This window comes from Ctenopharyngodon idella, chromosome 16, assembly GCF_019924925.1.
Source record: "Ctenopharyngodon idella isolate HZGC_01 chromosome 16, HZGC01, whole genome shotgun sequence".
Taxonomy (NCBI): Eukaryota; Metazoa; Chordata; class Actinopteri; order Cypriniformes; family Xenocyprididae; genus Ctenopharyngodon; species Ctenopharyngodon idella.
The window spans coordinates 23,200,223-23,218,614 of NC_067235.1; the positions used below are offsets into that span (position 1 = coordinate 23,200,223).

Consider the following 18,392-nt stretch of genomic DNA (forward strand, 5'->3'; position numbering starts at 1 on the left):
AGAAAACAAACTGCGCTTTCGAAACCTAGAGTACAGAGCATACAGCTGGTAATGCACGTAAAATGCGTCCCGGATTCGTGTAAAGCCCCCAAATCTGTGACATTGGGAATAGGCCTATTTACATTCTCAGGAACAGTAATATTTAAAATAATTTCATGTCATGTCAAAATGTTTCACATTTAGGAGTGAGGTAGGATTAACGACCATTCTGCTCATGAACGACCAGATATGTTTATGAAAACAAGATATGTATGTTTGGTTTTAAAAATGCCACCCTGTTTTTCTGTCCTGGGTGACTGGGTTTGCCCATTTCAGAGTTTTTCAAAGAGTGGCGCTCCCCCTAGTGACAAATATTTGTAGAACAGAATTTGTAGAATAGAATTTATAACGTGCATGGTGCACCCCTTAAATAGGCTACAAGTATACATAAGTAGCTAAAAAAGGTTAATATTTCTCACAGTTCAGGTTTTATTTTTCAAAGAGCTCCATTTTTAATTTGACAAACAAGATTAAAATCGGTACATAGGCAAATAGTGATGGTTCAGCTCTATACTATATATTTTAAACAAACAAAATATCTAGTATATCTAGTAAAAAAAAAAAAAAAGGGGGGGGGGGGGGGGTATGATTATGAATGACATACTATGCGCGCACTTGTGTAGACTGACCGCCGCACGTGCCTTTGTTTTAATTCTTTGATTACATCAGTTTTGTAGTTTCCTTTCTTTGTACAACAAAACCAGAATTGCCGTAATACTCATAAAAATTGACAATTTGATGATGCCCTCAAGCGACCACAAAAAAGATTTGTTTGGGATCATTCAGTCGATTTACTTGCATTATAATGAAAAAAAAAAAAAAATTACATTTCGTTAGAAAAAAGTACCATTCGATGTTTTTGCTATTAATGTAAAACTTTATTTGAGGTTCAGACAGCTCCAATATTCATTTTAAACATCTATCTTTGCTTCGTGATTAGCCATCCTTTCATGTAAATATAAGGAAACAAATGACTCTGGAAATCCATTTTCAAACACAAATTAATTCAAGCAAAACATCAGAAACAATAATGCATATATATATATATATATGGGGATGAAAATAGAAATAATTAAACACCAAATGCTTCATATGCAAATCATGAATACATTTTTCTGTGTCTATATATAGCGAGAGAGTCTTAAGTTGGTTTACAGTTAATATGTTACATGAATATCACATTGCAGAATAGGGGGAGGTTTTCAGTTCGGCCCTGTCTGAATTGAATTCATTCAATTACAAAGCTTTCTTTAATTACAATGCAAGAATCCTTAAACCCCATATTTACATTTCTCACACTAGATTTGATGATATTCTCGTCTTGTAGCATTAAAAAGCAGAGAGAGATTCAGACACACGATATTAACAAAAAGATAAAACACAAGCTTTGTGAATATTGGAAAGAACATTTAAAAATTCTAAAGACAACCGAGACAGATAATGCAAGACAAAATGCACAAATATGACACCAGATGCACAGTTTGACTATTTACAATTTGGCTGCAGCACAAAATAAGATTATCTCCTAGCATTGTGCAATAACGCATTCCTCAAAGGAAACATTGTACATCCACACATACCATCGAGTGACAAATACTAAGTGCAAGACCATCATATTTCCCTGATGTATTGCCAACTGCCACCAGCACCTCAACCACATATGGAAAAAAACACATTCAATCCCTTAAACGTAATTCACCTTTTAGTGAAATTTACATAGTGATATACAGTATTTTCTTTTCTTTCTTTTTTCTACCAATAACAACATGCATTAATATACATGTTTTTTAGTTAGCTTCACATAGCTAAACACATTTTCTTTTATATCTTCAGGCCACATGTAGGCAGGTATGTGGTTTTAGAAGGGGCAATTTGATTAGACTATGCAAATCCTGACTTAGACACCTGGACTGTAAAACTGCCTAGGTTGAGTCTAGATTTCCCCTTTAAGGGTATCTATCTTCATACTAGGATTCTGTAAAGAGTGCACCTGGTCTTACTACCTGGAATAAATGAGCTGTTAAGATCCACTACAAAGTTTCCAATGATTTACAACAGCCTGCGCAGTCTTTTTTAAACTTTGAAAAAGCTACAGAGGTTTATCAGAGTCCCATGGAGAAGGACACTTTGCTAAATGATAAGAAAGGGTATCTCTTTAAAGACCACGGATAATAAAGAATGGGTCATAGGATATAATATTCAGTCATTTGTATGTTTTATGTTGGTTTGAAACCAAATAATAAGCTGCATGTCAAACAAAGCAATCTATGGGTAATATTTTCCAGTACTTTTTAAGTGTTTAAACTTGTAACTGTGTTCAAGTTTAAGTAGAGCATTTTACTATTTAGATCTGACATATTTTTCAAATATTGAATCAAAGGTGCTGCTCCATTCTGCAAATTTCCTTCTGCACCTCATTCCTTAGAATATACATACATATTTAGGACTGAATAGACTCATTTTGTTAAGACAGACAAGATGAATGCATCCCAGATGATCAAATGAGTCATGTGCATCATACTACATATGTGGATATTGTGAAATAATCACACATTAATCCTATTAATAGAAACACTGCTGATAGTGTACGTGACAGCACAATGACTCCAGATGCCTGTAAGACTGAACACAAATAGCCACTACTTTTTATAAACATACCAAACCAAAACTTTTGACGCATACTGAATGCTATGACAAGATACATTTTCTTAAGTCCCTTATCATGCCACAAAGACCATTTCTGCTCTTGGCTATTATCAGTGAATTACAACATTCTCTGTTTACACCCAAAAGCTGCAATTACAATAATCTAATCAGCCTGATTGGAACCGCTTGATTAGATCCTACCATGGAAGGTAAAGGCTGAGAATAGTAAAACAATCCAGTCGTAAGCAGCTGTTATTTAGTCAAACTGAGCCATACTTAGAGAGCGAGAGGTAGAGAAGTGGATGAAGGCTACACAGCCACTCTTTACCACTATTGCTCTAACCACTTGTTCACTGACTTTTTCGAAGAAATTCTCATAAAACATTCATTCTTTTGTCATTGCGAATGATTAGAGGGCTGCCAATGTACATCTGGGGCCAATGGCGGTCAAGTATTATCTATTTAAAACAATGCCTTTTAAAACCATCTTAAATCATTTTCAAATTATTTGAAAGCATCTAACAGCGTTTTATGAAGTCTTCGGGGTTTTGTTCGTAATATGACTGATGTACAGGGTACACAGAGTAAAGTGCATCATGCTCCACTGGGGCCTGGAGTACTGAGGGTTAAGTTTTTCCCGACCATATGAAAAGGGTAACAGAGCTGGGTTGGTTAGACCTACTGAAGTGAAACAAAAATGACAGCAAGACTCTACACCCAAATGAAAACAAGTGAAACAAAATAAATTGATAACCAGTCCTGATGAAGCTGGTCTGGCGGGGCTGGGGAAGTTTTGGAAGTTTGCTAAGAGGGTTTTTTCAAAACCTACGGGTGATGTTAGCCAGCCAGTTTACTTGTAACCAATGAGGACTTTCTCTGCGGAAGGTCTTGTGGGGTTGGAATGTGATCCCCGGTAACGATGTTCTTGTCTGGACCGGCTGCGGCAGGCAGCTGTTTGTTCTTCATCTTTGCCTTGGCCATGTTGTAATCTCCTGAGTCAAAATACTTTTGCTGGTGATAAAAAAAATGCAGAAGTTAGATCACATTTTAGAAGTTACATTAAAATTTTATGAAATCATAAAGAAGTATTGTTTGTTTTGGCTATGTTGCAAGCACCTGGAACTGTATGAATATGCCTTTTAAAATGTCCCTTGATCTAGTTGTGCAATTGAAGTAAAAAAGTATGTTTAAATCTTTAAACATACCCCTTTCTGCAGTCTCTTCATCAGGAAGTCAGAGCCACCTGGCTTTTGACCCAAGCCGGGATACTTCATTTTCAAGTTGGCCTCATCTGTCCGCACAGGATTTGAGTTTGTGTCCTGAGATTCCTGAAAAACATTTATTGCAATCTTTAGTTGTTAGACATCAGTTTAAAAACTTTCAGTAAAATTCGTATGTGCACTACCATTCAAGTTTGAGGTCATGTTTTTGAAAGAAGTCACAACAAGGCTGCATTTATTTGATCAAAAATACAGTAAGCAGTATTATTGTGAAATATTATTGCAATTTTAAAATAACTGTTTATTCCTGTGATGAATGGCAAATCTGAATTTTCAGTGTTTTCAGTGTCACACGATCCTTCAGAAATCATTCTAATATGCTGATATTTGGTGCTTAAGAAAAAATTCTTATCAATGTTGAAAACTGCTTAATTTTTTTGTTGTTCTGTCACTTTCGATAAACATTTAGTCTTACAATTATGATTATAAGGAGGAAGACGGAACAAACTAATAATCAACACTCAAAACTAATAAAACTTAATCTCACAATAACACAACAATAAAGCAAATCCGCTTTCATCATGATATCATTCTTCCTGTAATTCCCAAAAGGTGTGGTCCTTTAATCACTTCATTTCAGGGCAAGGTACAACTAAGACTGTTTATTTTGGCAGGAAATTCTCAGGTGTTTTTTTTATATAAAACTCTGACTTCACTATTGAATAGGGAAATTAAATTTTGGTTTCAATTTGAATGCAAGCTAAAATAAACAAACACCACAATCTGGTAATCATGTCACAACAAACTATTCAACATCCGAGTCAAGGCGATTTGTAAACATCTTCACGTTTCTGTTTTGTTGGGGTTTAAACGGGTTTGTTTTGAACAGTAAAACAGCAAAATGTGTCTTCAGGTCCTGCAATAGCATAAAACAGCTAAACGTACCAAGATATTGAACATTACAGAAAGATAAATATTTGAGCACCTACAAATTCCCCCGGATTTGTGTGGTTTCATTTTGAATCATCCTCTGCTTCACCTTAAACTGAGTAATCATGTGGTGGTGTGTTTAGACTGGGGCCTGGATAATTGTGAAGAAAAAAAACACAGCCTTTAAAGACGGCTATAATGACATAGACTGCAGTATATACACATTTAAGTAGACTTCCATTATGAATGCATGACTTGAGATTAAGACCATTTTTGCAAATAACAAGATTGTGTGTCAAAAGGGGCAGATCTTGCATGTTACACTGACAAAAAGCAATTGTAGCAGAAGGCAGACTGCAGAAAAACAGGTTTGTAAATCCTCATGACACAGTAACTAAGTTTATGTTCTACATGCTACACCCTATGAGTCTATGTGAGTCACAAACAGTTCATAAAACAGCATTTTAAAATCACAAAGGCAGAATCCTGTATAGGTTATTCCACACTACTAGGACCCAGGAAACGGCATTTCATTTTCCCTCCAATTGTATTGATCAAAAAAAAAAAAAAAAAAAAAGATGATATTTTTTTTTTTACCTCCACTAAAAGCGAAAGTATTTGGGATTAATAAACACAACAGACCTGGGGTTGGATCATGCATTAACTGTTAAGAGTTAGTCTTTTTTTTCTTTTTCTTTTTTCTTTAAGACTGTTCATAACTTTAAGTCAGTTACTTAAAAATTTAGTTTGGTTTAATTTGATACTGAAAAGTAAGACCCTTGGCTAACTGCTAGTTGGTCATGGCTGTTTATGCAATAGGACCCTGGAGAAGAAACAGACTCTTCTGATTAGGTCCAATATGCTGATTCACTAGGATCTATAACAAGTAATTTATGAGCTGCTATATTCAGCACCACCTGGAAAAAGTGCAAACAAGGCTGTTTGTTAAGTTCCCACAGTAAAAAAACTACTCTTAAAAACTGCATACACTTGGGACTCGTCTCATTTTCTCATGAATACATGCCATTTTAGCACAACACTGTCAATTAACAGTGCCCTTCAGATTTTTTATATATAAACTTAACATCAACAAAGAAATAAATATTAGAATCAGTTTTATCTACAACTGCTTTCATAGTTTGCCATGATAACTTTGCGGAAACATGAAAATGGGCGACCCAGTTATTTTTGTTCATACAACCCAACTGACACCATCAGGTTAGAGTAGGTGTGACAAAACCGAAAAGTGACAGAATGAACCAATCAAACGCTGTTATTTCGTGACGTCTGAGCTCACTAACCAATCAAAAGGAGGCTCATGCTTGTGAAACGCTCGACTATCACCTTGTTCAACTCATGCAGGTGACAGCTCAGCAATCAAATTGCAAATAATCAGAGATATTTCTGTTGAAGATGTCAGTGAGCAATAAGCAGTCATTTTAATATAACGGAATTAAGGCATAATGAAATTATATTGGATAAAATTGACAGACACTGTAAGAGACTGCAACGAACGAGGCACAGCCCCAATGTAATCCCCACCTGAGTCTCGTCCACCTGCTCCGAATGCGTCTCCGTGTCCTGGTTATCTGATGACATGTCTGTTCGGCGTTTGTTGACCAAGTAATCAACGTGTTTAAGTGTAAATTTTGCTGTCTATTCGCGCCCGATCCGATCCACCCACGGTGTTCAGTATCAAAATGGCGTCCGCTGCAGAGACGTCACTTTGGGGGACGGTCAAGGAGCGGAAAAGCCAATAGGAATCTGGTTTGATGTTTGAGAGACAGAAGAACCAGCCAGTAGATTTCCAATAGTCATATCAAAATAAATAAGTGACCAATGGTAAGCTACAATGCCTTTGCGAGCTCATACAATAATAAACATTATATTGGACAATTGAAACTGTTCAATTATATTAAAATTTACAGGGGATGTTAATAAAAATTCTCAAAAGGTTTTCAGTGGGGAACAAGCCTGCGACTATATTGTTATCTAGGAGAGACCTTATAATTGCTGTTTTTGAAAAAGTAATTTTAAAGCCTAGGCCTAAGTAGACTTCATATACAATTCATCAGTCATGCATTTTAATCTGCTATCCCATATCCTAAATATATTATAATCTTTTCCCTGCACAACTCCACTACGTTCAAGACTTGACATGTGATACTTTTAACAAAAAAAGTGTAGATTTAAAAAAAAAAAAAACTGTAATTAATAATAATTTAAAAATGTTCCATAAATCCATAGTACGTATTGCTGTTTTTCAAATGAAGAAATAATGCTTTATTGCTATATTTGCATAATTTTATACTTCTGTATTAAATAACAACATTTGATTGCTTCTTTATATGTTAGACATAATTAGACATGAATTAATAAGAGAGGTCACGTGACATCACGTTACGTAGGAGTTTATGGCGGGAGATGGCGTTCGCGAGAGTGACGGACAGTTAAAACGTCGGTTGAGGTGAGACGAGCCAACGCAATTGTTATTATTGCTTTTTAGGATATTTGCATTTCTTTTAAAATTTAACTGTACAAAAAAAGTCATCTTCATTGGCTACTTTATTTGGTAAGATAATTATATTCTTTACACTGTTATGTGTTTTTGACATAAAAACTGCTGCAATCAGCCATCAAGCCAGTAACTAAAGCAGTCGCACATTATATTTGCAGATACTAATTTTTGGCTTGTAACTGGTAACTGGTCTGTTATAATCATCATGGCAAGTGAACAGAAACTGCGCCCCGTCCAGGTAAAGATTTTTTTTTTCTCAAAATCAGCACAGTACCACCAATTGTTTGAAACTAATTAAACTTTAGCTTGTCTAGGCTTTTGCTGGCCTGTCCACAAGTGGTAAATCTAACAGTATCTTACTTACTGAATGTGTTTTTGTGTGTTTTTCCAGAGCTGTCAGATGTTGCCGGATGTGGTGTCCACCGAACAGCAGTCGCTGGTGCTTGTGAAAAAACTTATAGCCATTGCTGTCTCAAGCATCACTTACCTCAGGGGTCTTTTCCCAGAAAAGGCTTATGGACCCAAATATGTTGGAGGTAAAAGTGATGCATCAAATAGAACAGGCAACAAATCCTTCATTATCTCATTATTATAAAACTTTATTATTTTTATTTTTATTTCCTTTCTTTTCACAGAGCTGAAAGTCCTGATACTGCGAGAGCATAGCTGCCCTGGTGCTCAGCAGATTGTGCAGTGGTAAGTGGACAGTTGACACACACACATCATGTTTTCACATTCCCTTCATGAAAAATGTATTAAAACATTAAAAATGAAAGTACATATACATCATTTGGAAGTGTACTAGGGAACATCTCGTCTAAGCTACATGAAGAGTGTGTTACCTCCACTATTTCAGGTTGCAGGGATGTTTTGATGCACTTCAAAGAAGATATGTAAGTCTGTGCTTTTATTCTCTGATGTACTTTTCTTTACATTTCCTAACCAGTTATATAACTGGACTGGTCATCATCATTTTCAGTAACCTTTAAACCTTTTGCATCTGCTTTGCTTTATCAGCTGCGCATGGTTCTTCTATCAGTGAGTATTACCTTATTGATTTGAAAACTAACAGTAATCAATTTAAAACTATATGTTGCATGTAGAAGTATAATAGTTTATATTATATAGCTTATGACAATATATTTTAAAATAAAATTGTGACTATTTTTTACTTGTAGATTTACTGTGATCCAGACAATCCACAGGTAATCAGACATTTAAACAAATGTCATACTTTGAATGTTACTTAATCTCTCTTTGAATATAATGCAAATGAAATAATTTCATGATGACCTTGTTTATGTGTTTCAGACTTTCAATTTGCATTTTTGCTTTTTGCTTTTTTGCAGAAAGTGACTGAATGTTACCAGTTTAAAATCAAATACACAGAGAAAGGACCTCAGATGGACTTTGAGAGGTGGCATATCTGTTTGAGCAGTTATCAAAATTTGTTGATGGATTACAACTGCCTAGCATGTCCTAATATCATTTTTCTAGCATTGTTATTTATTACCACATATTAATGTTTCCTCTTGTGAAAATAAATGTCTGTGTTTTCAGCAAAAATGGGCAGAGCCTGACTAAAATGGCCTGTGACAACACCCAGAAATCCAGTATGCTGCTGGTGCGCAAACTTTACATGCTGATGCAAAATCTCGGCCCACTGCCTGACGACGTCTGCCTCAACATGAAACTCTTCTACTATGATGAGGGTAAATCTATGCTTGCTATCTGCTACAGGCTGTACCATGCACATGAAGTGCTTTGTTTGTCATTTATTTCTCTTTAGTATGTGATTTAGGCTATTTAACAGCATTCAATATACTTTGCCAAACCATGGACCACGGGACAAAGTTGGCCAGTGATGACCATTGATTTGGCCATATCATATCCTTGAAGCATTTTTTAATTTCTAATTTATCTTTTTGTTTCATTATTTAACATTTTTGTAGTGACGCACTGATCATGATTTTTCATAGCCAATTCCAATTCCGATTTTTAAAAAAAGCACATTTGCCGATTTACATACTGGTTGCCTGTTTTTTTTTTTTTTAAGCAAATTTATTCAGTGTATATTTGAAGAGTTCATTTACAAAAACAGAAAACTCAGTTTTTATTAATTCTCACAAAACATGTTTTTTTATTGTGCATTCCAATAATATCAATCAAACTGCAGCTGGGTTGTTTTGATTAAGTAATATTAACTCCAAAAAATACAGGTAACTTACAAAATTAAAGTTCATTGAAAGTATGTTTTTTTTATATACAGTATCTCACAGAAGTGAAGACACCTCTCACATTTTTGTAAATATTTTATTATATCTTTTCATGTGACAACACTGAAGAAGTGACACTTTGCTACAATGTAAAGTAGTGAGTGTACAGCTTGTATAACAGTGTAAATTTGCTGTCCCCTCAAAATAACTCAACACACAGCCATTAATGTCTAAACCGCTGGCCACAAAAGTGAGTACACCCCTAAGTGAAAATGTCCAAATTGGGCCCAATGGGCTATATGCACGGTTACTTCCTGGTTGTCGTTAAGCCAGCTCGGGCATTTCCGGTGAACTGTTAGCTGTTCATTCTGTAGTCGCTGTACATCGACACAAAACCATCAATGGTTGACTTTTTAATGTTGTATTCATATTTTAATGCACTTATCATATTTACCTAATTTTCCAATAAACCAGTTTTATTGATTGCAATAAAGACGACGCTATTGGGACCGTTTAAAAACGCCGTGTCTGTAATTAGACACGCACATGCATTTTTTCCCCAGCACTTCAAATGTTATTTTTAATGTGATGACCACAAACATTATTTGTTCACCCTTCTGAGATTGTCCCCATTGTAAAACCGAACATTTCAAAATGTAGGAAATTCAACATTTGATAGAAAACACTTATTTAAAAATAAAAAAGAAGCTTTGGAGCATAATGAATCAGCGTGTCGAATCATGATTCGGAAACCACCAAACTGCTGAAATCACGTGACTTTGGCGCTCCGAACTGTGGATTCGACACGCTGATTCATTATGCTCCGAAGCTTCCTGAAGCAGTGTTTTGAAATCGGCCATCACTAAATAATTCGTTATTGTTTTTTTTTGGCGCACCAAAAAATATTCTCGTCACTTTATAATATTAATATTGAACCACTGTACTCACATGAACTGATTTAAATATGTTTTTAGTACCTTTATGGATCTTGAGAGAGGAAATGTCATTGCTCCCTATGTAGGCCTCACGGAGCCATCGGATTTAAACAAAAATATCTCAATTTGTGTTCCGAAGATTAACGAAGGTCTTACGGGTGTGGAACGGCATGAGCGTGAGTAATAAATGACAGAATTTTCATTTTTGGGTGAACTAACCCTTTAATGCCTTGAAACTTTTCCCGAAACATTCAGAGAAAAGCTTCAAATATTTAAGAGGTTTCATTTCTCCATCCCTACTCAATAGTTTTAGGCCTTTTGCAAATGTTTCAATCAAGTTTAGCTGTTTTAGAGAGCGTTTAAACATGTTGAGCTTGTTTTGTTAAATCTGTAGTAATATTTTTTATGTGTGGAAAAAGTGATGAAACTAAACTATCCAATCAGATTTCTTTTCACCCATATCCCCCACGCCCACCCATGCACGCACATAAACACATTTGACTTTACAACACACAAACGCACACCTTTATTTATTCTCATTCTCTCTTGCTTTCTTAATATGTCATGAGTGATTATGTAAAAAAAAAAACGGCATTAATTAGCGCCCTCTCATGGTACGCACAGTGCGTACGGCTGTAGGCGCCACTGATGTGATTTATGAAATACTCAAAAAATCTTAAGAAAAACAATAACTCTTCTTGTGATTCATGACAGAAAGCGAGCACTGTGCTTTCCCTTTGTAATTACAGCAGCTGTCAGTGCAGCACAAGATCAATGATTTCAGCACACTTGTAAAAACACATTTTTTCAATTAATCTATCTAAAGTGCACAATAAATATTTAATTTTTGAAGCTTTTTTTCACATAAAAGTGTGAAAACTGATGGTCCAATAGAATTTAGTCAAGGAGTAACAATGAGGTATGTCTTTATTTATTTATTTATTTATTATGCCATCTTACGTTTGAATAACTAAATTAATGCTATGCCTGACTATTTAAGTGACTATATTCTGATTATAAACTAAGTATTACACTACTGATGCTCAACACACCAGCAAATGACATCTCATCTGAAGTTTTTGAGCTGGCTTATATTAATGCGGAAGTTCTAAAGAACGCTCCGTGCATATAGCCCATTAGCCATTTTCTCTCCCCGGTGTCATGTGACTCGTTAGTGTTACAAGGTCTCAGGTGTGAATGGGGAGCAGGTGTGTTAAATTTGGTGTTATCGCTCTCACTCTCTCATACTGGTCACTGGAAGTTCAACATGGCACCTCGTGGCAAAGAACTCTCTGAGGATCTGAAAAAAAGAATTGTTGCTCTACATAAAGATGGCATAGGCTATAAGAAGATTGCCAAGACCCTGAAACTGAGCTGCAGCACTGTGGCCAAGACCATACAGCGGTTTAACAGGACAGGTTCCACTCAGAACAGGCCTTGTCATGGTTGACCAAAGAAGTTGAGTGCACGTGCTCAGCGTCATATCCAGAGGTTGTGTTTGGGAAATAGATGTATGAGTGCTGCCAGCATTGCTGCAGAGGTTGAAGGGGTGGGGGGTCAGCCTGTCAGTGCTCTGACCATACGCCGCACACTGCATCAAATTGGTCTGCGTGGCTGTCGTCCCAGAAGGAAGCCTCTTCTAAAGATGATGCACAAGAAAGCCTGCAAACAGTTTGCTGAAGACAAGCAGACTAAGGACATGGATTACTGGAACCATGTCCTGTGGTCTGATGAGACCAAGATAAACTTCAGTTCAGATGGTGTCAAGCGTGTGTGGTGGCAACCAGGTGAGGAGTACAAAGACAGGTGTGTCTTGCCTACAGTCAAGCATGGTGGTGGGAGTGTCATGATCTGGGGCTGCATGAGTGCTGCCAGCACTGGGGAGCTACAGTTCATTGAGGGAACCATGAATGCCAACATGTACTGTGACATACTGAAGTGGAGCATGATCCCCTCCCTTCGGACACTAGGATGCAGGGCAGTATTCCAACATGATAACGACCCCAAACACACCTCCAAGACGACCACTGCCTTGCTAAAGAATGTCTCCAGACCTAAACCCTATTGAGCATCTGTGGGGCATCCTCAAACGGAAGGTGGAGGAGCGCAAGGTCTCTAACATCCACCATCTCCATGATGTCATCATGGAGGAGTGAAAGAGGACTCCAGTGGCAACCTGTGAAGCTCTGGTGAACTCCATGCCCAAGAGGGTTAAGGCAGTGCTGGAAAATAATGGTGGCCACACAAAATATTGACACTTTGGGCCCAATTTGGACATTTTCACTTAGGGGTGTACTCACTGTTGTGGCCAGCGGTTTAGACATTAATGGCTGTGTGTTGAGTTATTTTGAGGGGACAGCAAATTTACACTGTTATACAAGCTGTACACTCACTACTTTACATTGTAGCAAAGTCTCATTTCTTCAGTGATGTCACATGAAAAGATATAATAAAATATTTACAAAAATGTGAGGGGTGTACTCACTTCTGTGAGATACTGTATATATTAAAAGTTTGTTTCTTAGCAAAAGCAGATGACTCCAACAGTCGTTTTTTGGCAAAAGCAAATAACTCCACATTTCAGTTTAACAAAACCAAGTAATTTCTTTGTAATTGCATTTAAACACACTCAAACACACGTGTGCACACAAACGCTCACTCATACATTAACAGATCGGCACACACACACACAGGCATGCGCATGCGCGCACACACAAATGCAAAAGGACAGCCAAGGTTTCAGCATTTAAGATGTGTATGGTGTACAAGGACTTGCAGGAGTCGAATTTATAAATCCTCGATCACTTTTAGTCCGCTTTGACGAATCTTCCCTCAGCTAGCTCGTCTTTTTGAAGTGACTAGAAGCCGTGTCACCTGACCTGAGTACTGCGCGCTGATTCGCTAAAACGGACTTATCGGTTTCTTTGTATATGGAAAGAAAAAGAAACCGATAACGGACTTATCGGTTTCTTTGTTTTCTGTACACAAACAAGGACACTTGTCAGTTTCTACTGTAAAACGTGAGCTCGTGATGCCTTGACGGTGGACAATACCGGCTTTTCTGACAAAATGGATTTATGGTTCAGAACGTGCTATATGTGGAGAAAAATGCACAGCAGTTCAATTTTTTTTTTTTTAAAGTGGTGTTTGTCGGTTTTTGCAAATGAACTCTTCATTTGCTCTATGACAGGCAAACTGGCCTTAAAAAATATTTGTAGCCATTTGAAATTAGAAGGAATCACTGCATTTTAATCATGATGCAAACAGAGATGCTGCACACATGTACCATGAGCAGTTATTTTAATTTTAATTGGATTGTATAATTTAAAGATTTTAACTTTAAAAACAGAATGGTCTAACTTTAGATTTGTGAAATTATGCTGCATAAGTCACACCTGCACAAAACAAAAACAGCAGGGGGACTAAATGAAACTGCAAATTCACTCTCTGCCTGTAGGTGGCGCTTATGGAACAGCAGCAGTAGCACAAAGCAGCAGTGCACTTATAAACACTACTTTTTATACAGAGGTAAAAGGAAAAGAAAATGCCCTCGAAGCTTTTCTGAAGACAGTCAGTTCCCTTCAGAGATACATTCACATCATCCCCCACCCCCCGATATTTATATTTTTTTCCTGTATTTCGAGCATCGCAAACAGTGAGCTTGCTGTGTCTGATACAGTATTTGCTCTGATGGCATGTCTGTGTTCTCTACTTTGTATCCGTCTTAAGAATGTCCTGTCTCTGGTCTGTGTTAACATCCTGTTTACAGACTTCATAATAATTCCACAAAAAAATGACATTTTGAGAAATGATTGCAATGCAGTTTGTGTGCAAGTCCGGAATAGAGTTCAGTCAAAATAAAACTAAAACTAAAACTTGGAACCTAACTCGGTTCCAATTTATGGCATCTCTACATTTTTGTTTCATTTTTTACATTGAAATGTACTGAATATAAGCTCATTTGTTTTTTAATATAATACAGTTGAATATAATGCAACATTTACTTTTGGCCCACTGCCCTCAATCAAGTTTGATTTATGGCGTTTCGTAGTAAAACGTTTGGGCACCTCTGGTATTGGTGTTGTATTATTCTGTGTCAGCATGTATTTGTGTTTCAGTGACCCCTCAGGAGTATCAGCCACCTGGCTTTAAGGATGATGACAACAGGACAGTGATATTTGAGAGGGAACCAGTAAATCTGACCATGGGAGAGGTGGTCACACCTTTTCATAGCCTCAGGATGAATGTCACCACTGAGCGGAAGAGACTTGATCCGGTGAGATAAAGAAGCTAGGCACCTACTGATCTGTTTGGCAGAAAATATAATATCATTTGCGTAAAGAATTGATCAATACTATACATGTATTTATGTGCGTGAACAGCCTGATGATGATGATGTGGAAGTATGTGTGAGTACAAAATGGTCTTTGAAAATGTTTGAGGATGGGACGATGTCTGAAACTTCAGTTCAGCAGGTGGGGTCCTTTTAATACTTAACAGATATTTTCTCAGCTTCTTTCTCTGCCTTAACTTTACAAAATGTGAATATTAATCTCAAATGATGGACTTATTTGCTCACAGGAGTGTATGACAAAGGAGAATGTCATCACTGATGCTGGCATTGAATACTCAGGTGAATGTTACACTCTGTGTCTGCCAGTTAAATGACATCGGCGTGAACCTAATCAAGATAATCACCACCAACTCACAGCAACCATTGCTCATGGTCTGTCACATTTACAGAAACTCAGGAGAACTCACAACAGACTCACAGAAACAGCAAGGAGGATCTTACAACAGGTGCAAAGGTAGCGCCCCACACTCACAGTCTGCTCTCGTGGCCTGTGTATGAGAGGAAGTTGTGTTTTATTATGTAATGTTTATTTTAGATTGACAATCTGGTAAAGAAAACTGCTGACCTTAACGTGGACGCTAGGAAGACCAGGAGTGGACGCATCTTTGAGCCTCAGGTGGGAAATACAATGCCCATGGCCCGTGTATGTGTTGTCATGTTTGTTGGACTTTTGTCACATTTACCAGTATAATCAATGGAACTTTTTATCAGTCATTGAATTTAAATGCAAGGTTTAGCTTCATGCAACATTTTTCATTCTGACGGCTCTATCATGCAATCAGAATCAGGAAAAATGTTAAGTGAACAGATCTTCACTTTTAAACAGATTATTCAAGTGTTCATGTTCTCATGAACTGTAGTTTGCCACAACTAAATGCACTTCCTCTATCTCTGCAGATCTCTCAGTTAGAGTTCCCGCTAAGCCAAGATCCCCAGCCATCTGCCCCAAAGAGGCGCAAAGTCAGTGTACCCAAATAACACTGTGACTAGTACACTCACAGTTTTTCCAGTACAGTCACACAGCAACAAACTGACACATGCTGCATCCTGTTTAATGTCTTTTGGTTTTGGTTTGATTCATTTAGTTGCAGAAATGCTTTGTAAAACAAGTTCTATAGTTCAAGGGCATACGGTAACATGATGAGTGCACTAAGGAGTTTTAAATTGTGTACTTTGTTATGTATGTTAATATTTTATGAGATATATTTGAATAGTCACAATTTGCTTTCAGTGCCAGGAAATTTTAGTAGCATTGCTGGATTTTGGTCACTGCTGCCAAAGTACCATGTACATATTTAGTTAGTCCACTAGAGGGCAGCATGCACATTGCCTGTGTGTTTGTATCAAAACAGGGATTCCAATAAAAACATGCCTTTACTTTGACTTGAAGAACCAAAGTGACATATTAAAATAATCTATACATACAGACACTGGAAATACCTTTTTTACTGCTTTGATAATTTGTAAATTATATTAAAAATAAAATACAAACTCAGAAAAGTATTAGCTACATGTAGGACAAAGCTAACAAAAATATGTTCTAAGAATGTTTTGCTATCGTACCCATTAAGTTAACATTATTTCTGAATGTTTACAACATCCAGTTTTTTGGTTTGTTTATTTAAATGTTTTTTTCTTGGTTATGTGAACATTAAGGAAATTTTCTAGTTGCAAACATTATAGAAACATTGCTTTTGAACATTCTGAAACATTCTGAAAAATGTACTAACATTTAAAAATGTTAGATGAAATTCTAAGTAAAAATTTTAAATAAAAATTCCATAAATAATGTATAGATAATGTTTTTGTGCTAATGTTTTGAGAACATTATTAAAGACCAGATAACTTTGAATGAACATTCTGTTAATGTTACTGGAAGAATGTTTGTTCATAACTTTGAGAGAACCTTGCCTGAACATTAGCCAAAGTTCTAAGATTGTTCCCTGTTAGATAAAGTGGAGAATAGTAACCTGAGTCCTGCTGTATTTTTGCACATGCTAATTGACCCTAAATCAAGCTAAATCAACTGTATAACATACAGTATGAGAGGGTTTTTTGCCAGTGTTTTTAAAAAACTTTTTATCACACCTACTTGAAAAAATTGGGACACAGCTCATATAGCAAAGTTTTTATTTGCAAACATATTCTAGATCTCCATTGTAACAATAATATATACGCAGTAGTCCTTGTTTACAACAGTGTTCACTTTATCTAGTTCCAGAATATTTGTTGGCTCATTGCCCGAGTGTAGAAGAAGTTGGCTAGAGACAAAAGTGTCTCAAACTCCAATTCCAGATCTGCAGTTTCAGGCTTGGCTGTGAAACACTGTCTTTGAGGCTTGATTTGTCACTGATCAGAGACAGCAGAAACCCCTTCGCCCTTTTGCTTCTACACTAGAGCTTTCAGTTTTGACATCAGAGTTTGGTCCGTTTAGCATCTGCTCTTTTTGTTTGTACTCACATTGATGATGCAAACATATCACGGTTTGGACCCAAAAAGTACAATGTAAAAAGAGACCTGCGGGGGGAGGGGGAGGGTGGTGGAATCATTCTTGAGTTTGGACCAAGCAATCGAACCAAGTTAGCTGCTGTCAGGCTGTGTGTCTATATGTGGGGGGTGATATCACCCCTCAGGGCTTCTGGGAGGGGGGGGCTTTGGACATTTAGCAGGGGACTGTGATCCCCTGACCTTGCCAGAAGGGTAGAAAATGTTTTGCTGCTGATTAGCAATTCTTAAGCTTAGCAGCTTGGCTAAACTTTTAGTGCAATTTAATTTTTTTAAAGGATGCCAACAAAAATGTTCAAACATGATGTTCACATTTTAATAAAAATACAGAAGATAGTTCTGTTTGATTCAAATTAATATATACAGCAAATAGTTGGACATCTCTATAGTCATAGTTGTGTGTTTATTTTTGCTTTTCTGTTTTTCATATCTGAAACAGAATATAATGTAAATATCAAGGCAATTTATTTTTCATAAGTGCAATCATGAATATATCAACAGACAGTCTGACATGTTGAGAGAAATCACATATGGATGAAAATTGCAACTTTATCTCTGACCAAACATAGCAATAGTTGAATCTTTTAGAGTGGCTTCCACTTTTACCATATTGATTAGTATCCAAAACGTGAGATAAAATGCGTCTAGGCCAAGCTGAATTCATGCTTGGCATCTCTCAGCATGACAGAGTGTTTTACACATGTGTCCCTTCTGAAATAGCAGTGCCGTACACTTGACCTTGGGCTGGATGTATGTGCCTGTGAGCTGCGGACCATCACTCCTGTCAATGGAGTGTGTGTCTGACCTTGGGCTGTAGTTACAGACTTGGCACTGACTAATTTCAGCGCTGGACTTCATATCGACACTGCAATCGCTAATATGTTGGATGATAAATAACTATTGACTGTGAAGTGAATGGAGCTCCTGGACAGGACAGAGTGGCTCGCTAACGTGGACCTCGAATTGAATACAAAAGCTGCCCACCCATAGATCCAGGACCAGTGCTATCTGTCTTACATTAGATTAGAA

General features: G+C 36.9%; 2 protein-coding genes across 3 annotated transcripts; one reads left to right on the forward strand and one right to left on the reverse strand.

Annotated features, from left to right (window-relative positions):
- Window positions 1-895: 895 nt before the first annotated feature.
- On the reverse strand, window positions 896-6,567 carry ensab (endosulfine alpha b). The gene is made up of 3 exons (XM_051866613.1): window positions 6,378-6,567; window positions 3,891-4,013; window positions 896-3,696 (listed from the first exon to the last, which is right to left on the reverse strand). Exons 1-3 carry the CDS (start codon window positions 6,432-6,434, stop codon window positions 3,523-3,525), a joined length of 354 nt encoding a protein of 117 aa, XP_051722573.1. The 5' UTR covers window positions 6,435-6,567; the 3' UTR covers window positions 896-3,522.
- Window positions 6,568-6,620: 53 nt separating this feature from the next.
- On the forward strand, window positions 6,621-16,241 carry hormad1 (HORMA domain containing 1). 2 transcript variants are annotated; one of them, XM_051866607.1, is made up of 15 exons: window positions 6,621-7,302; window positions 7,512-7,591; window positions 7,745-7,889; window positions 7,989-8,049; window positions 8,210-8,246; window positions 8,371-8,391; window positions 8,532-8,558; window positions 8,703-8,770; window positions 8,914-9,065; window positions 14,623-14,780; window positions 14,887-14,979; window positions 15,086-15,137; window positions 15,248-15,312; window positions 15,394-15,474; window positions 15,756-16,241. In XM_051866607.1, exons 2-15 carry the CDS (start codon window positions 7,559-7,561, stop codon window positions 15,834-15,836), a joined length of 1,074 nt encoding a protein of 357 aa, XP_051722567.1. In that variant the 5' UTR covers window positions 6,621-7,302; window positions 7,512-7,558; the 3' UTR covers window positions 15,837-16,241. The 2 variants fall into 2 exon arrangements, with proteins under 2 accessions (XP_051722567.1, XP_051722566.1); XM_051866606.1 differs by having other exon boundaries at window positions 7,280-7,407.
- Window positions 16,242-18,392: the final 2,151 nt, after the last annotated feature.

What these genes read in the sequence shown, in the direction of transcription:
- ensab (XM_051866613.1), bottom strand. Translation starts at nt 6,434, where the DNA reads ATGTCATCAGATAACCAGGACACGGAGACGCATTCGGAGCAGGTGGAC. An exon ending in AGCAGGTGGACGAGACTCAG is followed by an intron (nt 4,014 to 6,377) that starts GTGGGGATTACA and finishes AATGTTTTTCAG; the next exon opens with GAATCTCAGGACACAAACTC. An exon ending in TGAAGAGACTGCAGAAAGGG is followed by an intron (nt 3,697 to 3,890) that starts GTATGTTTAAAG and finishes TTTTATCACCAG; the next exon opens with CAAAAGTATTTTGACTCAGG.
- hormad1 (XM_051866607.1), top strand. Translation starts at nt 7,559, where the DNA reads ATGGCAAGTGAACAGAAACTGCGCCCCGTCCAG. An exon ending in ATGCACTTCAAAGAAGATAT is followed by an intron (nt 8,247 to 8,370) that starts GTAAGTCTGTGC and finishes TTGCTTTATCAG; the next exon opens with CTGCGCATGGTTCTTCTATC. An exon ending in GTGATCCAGACAATCCACAG is followed by an intron (nt 8,559 to 8,702) that starts GTAATCAGACAT and finishes GCTTTTTTGCAG; the next exon opens with AAAGTGACTGAATGTTACCA.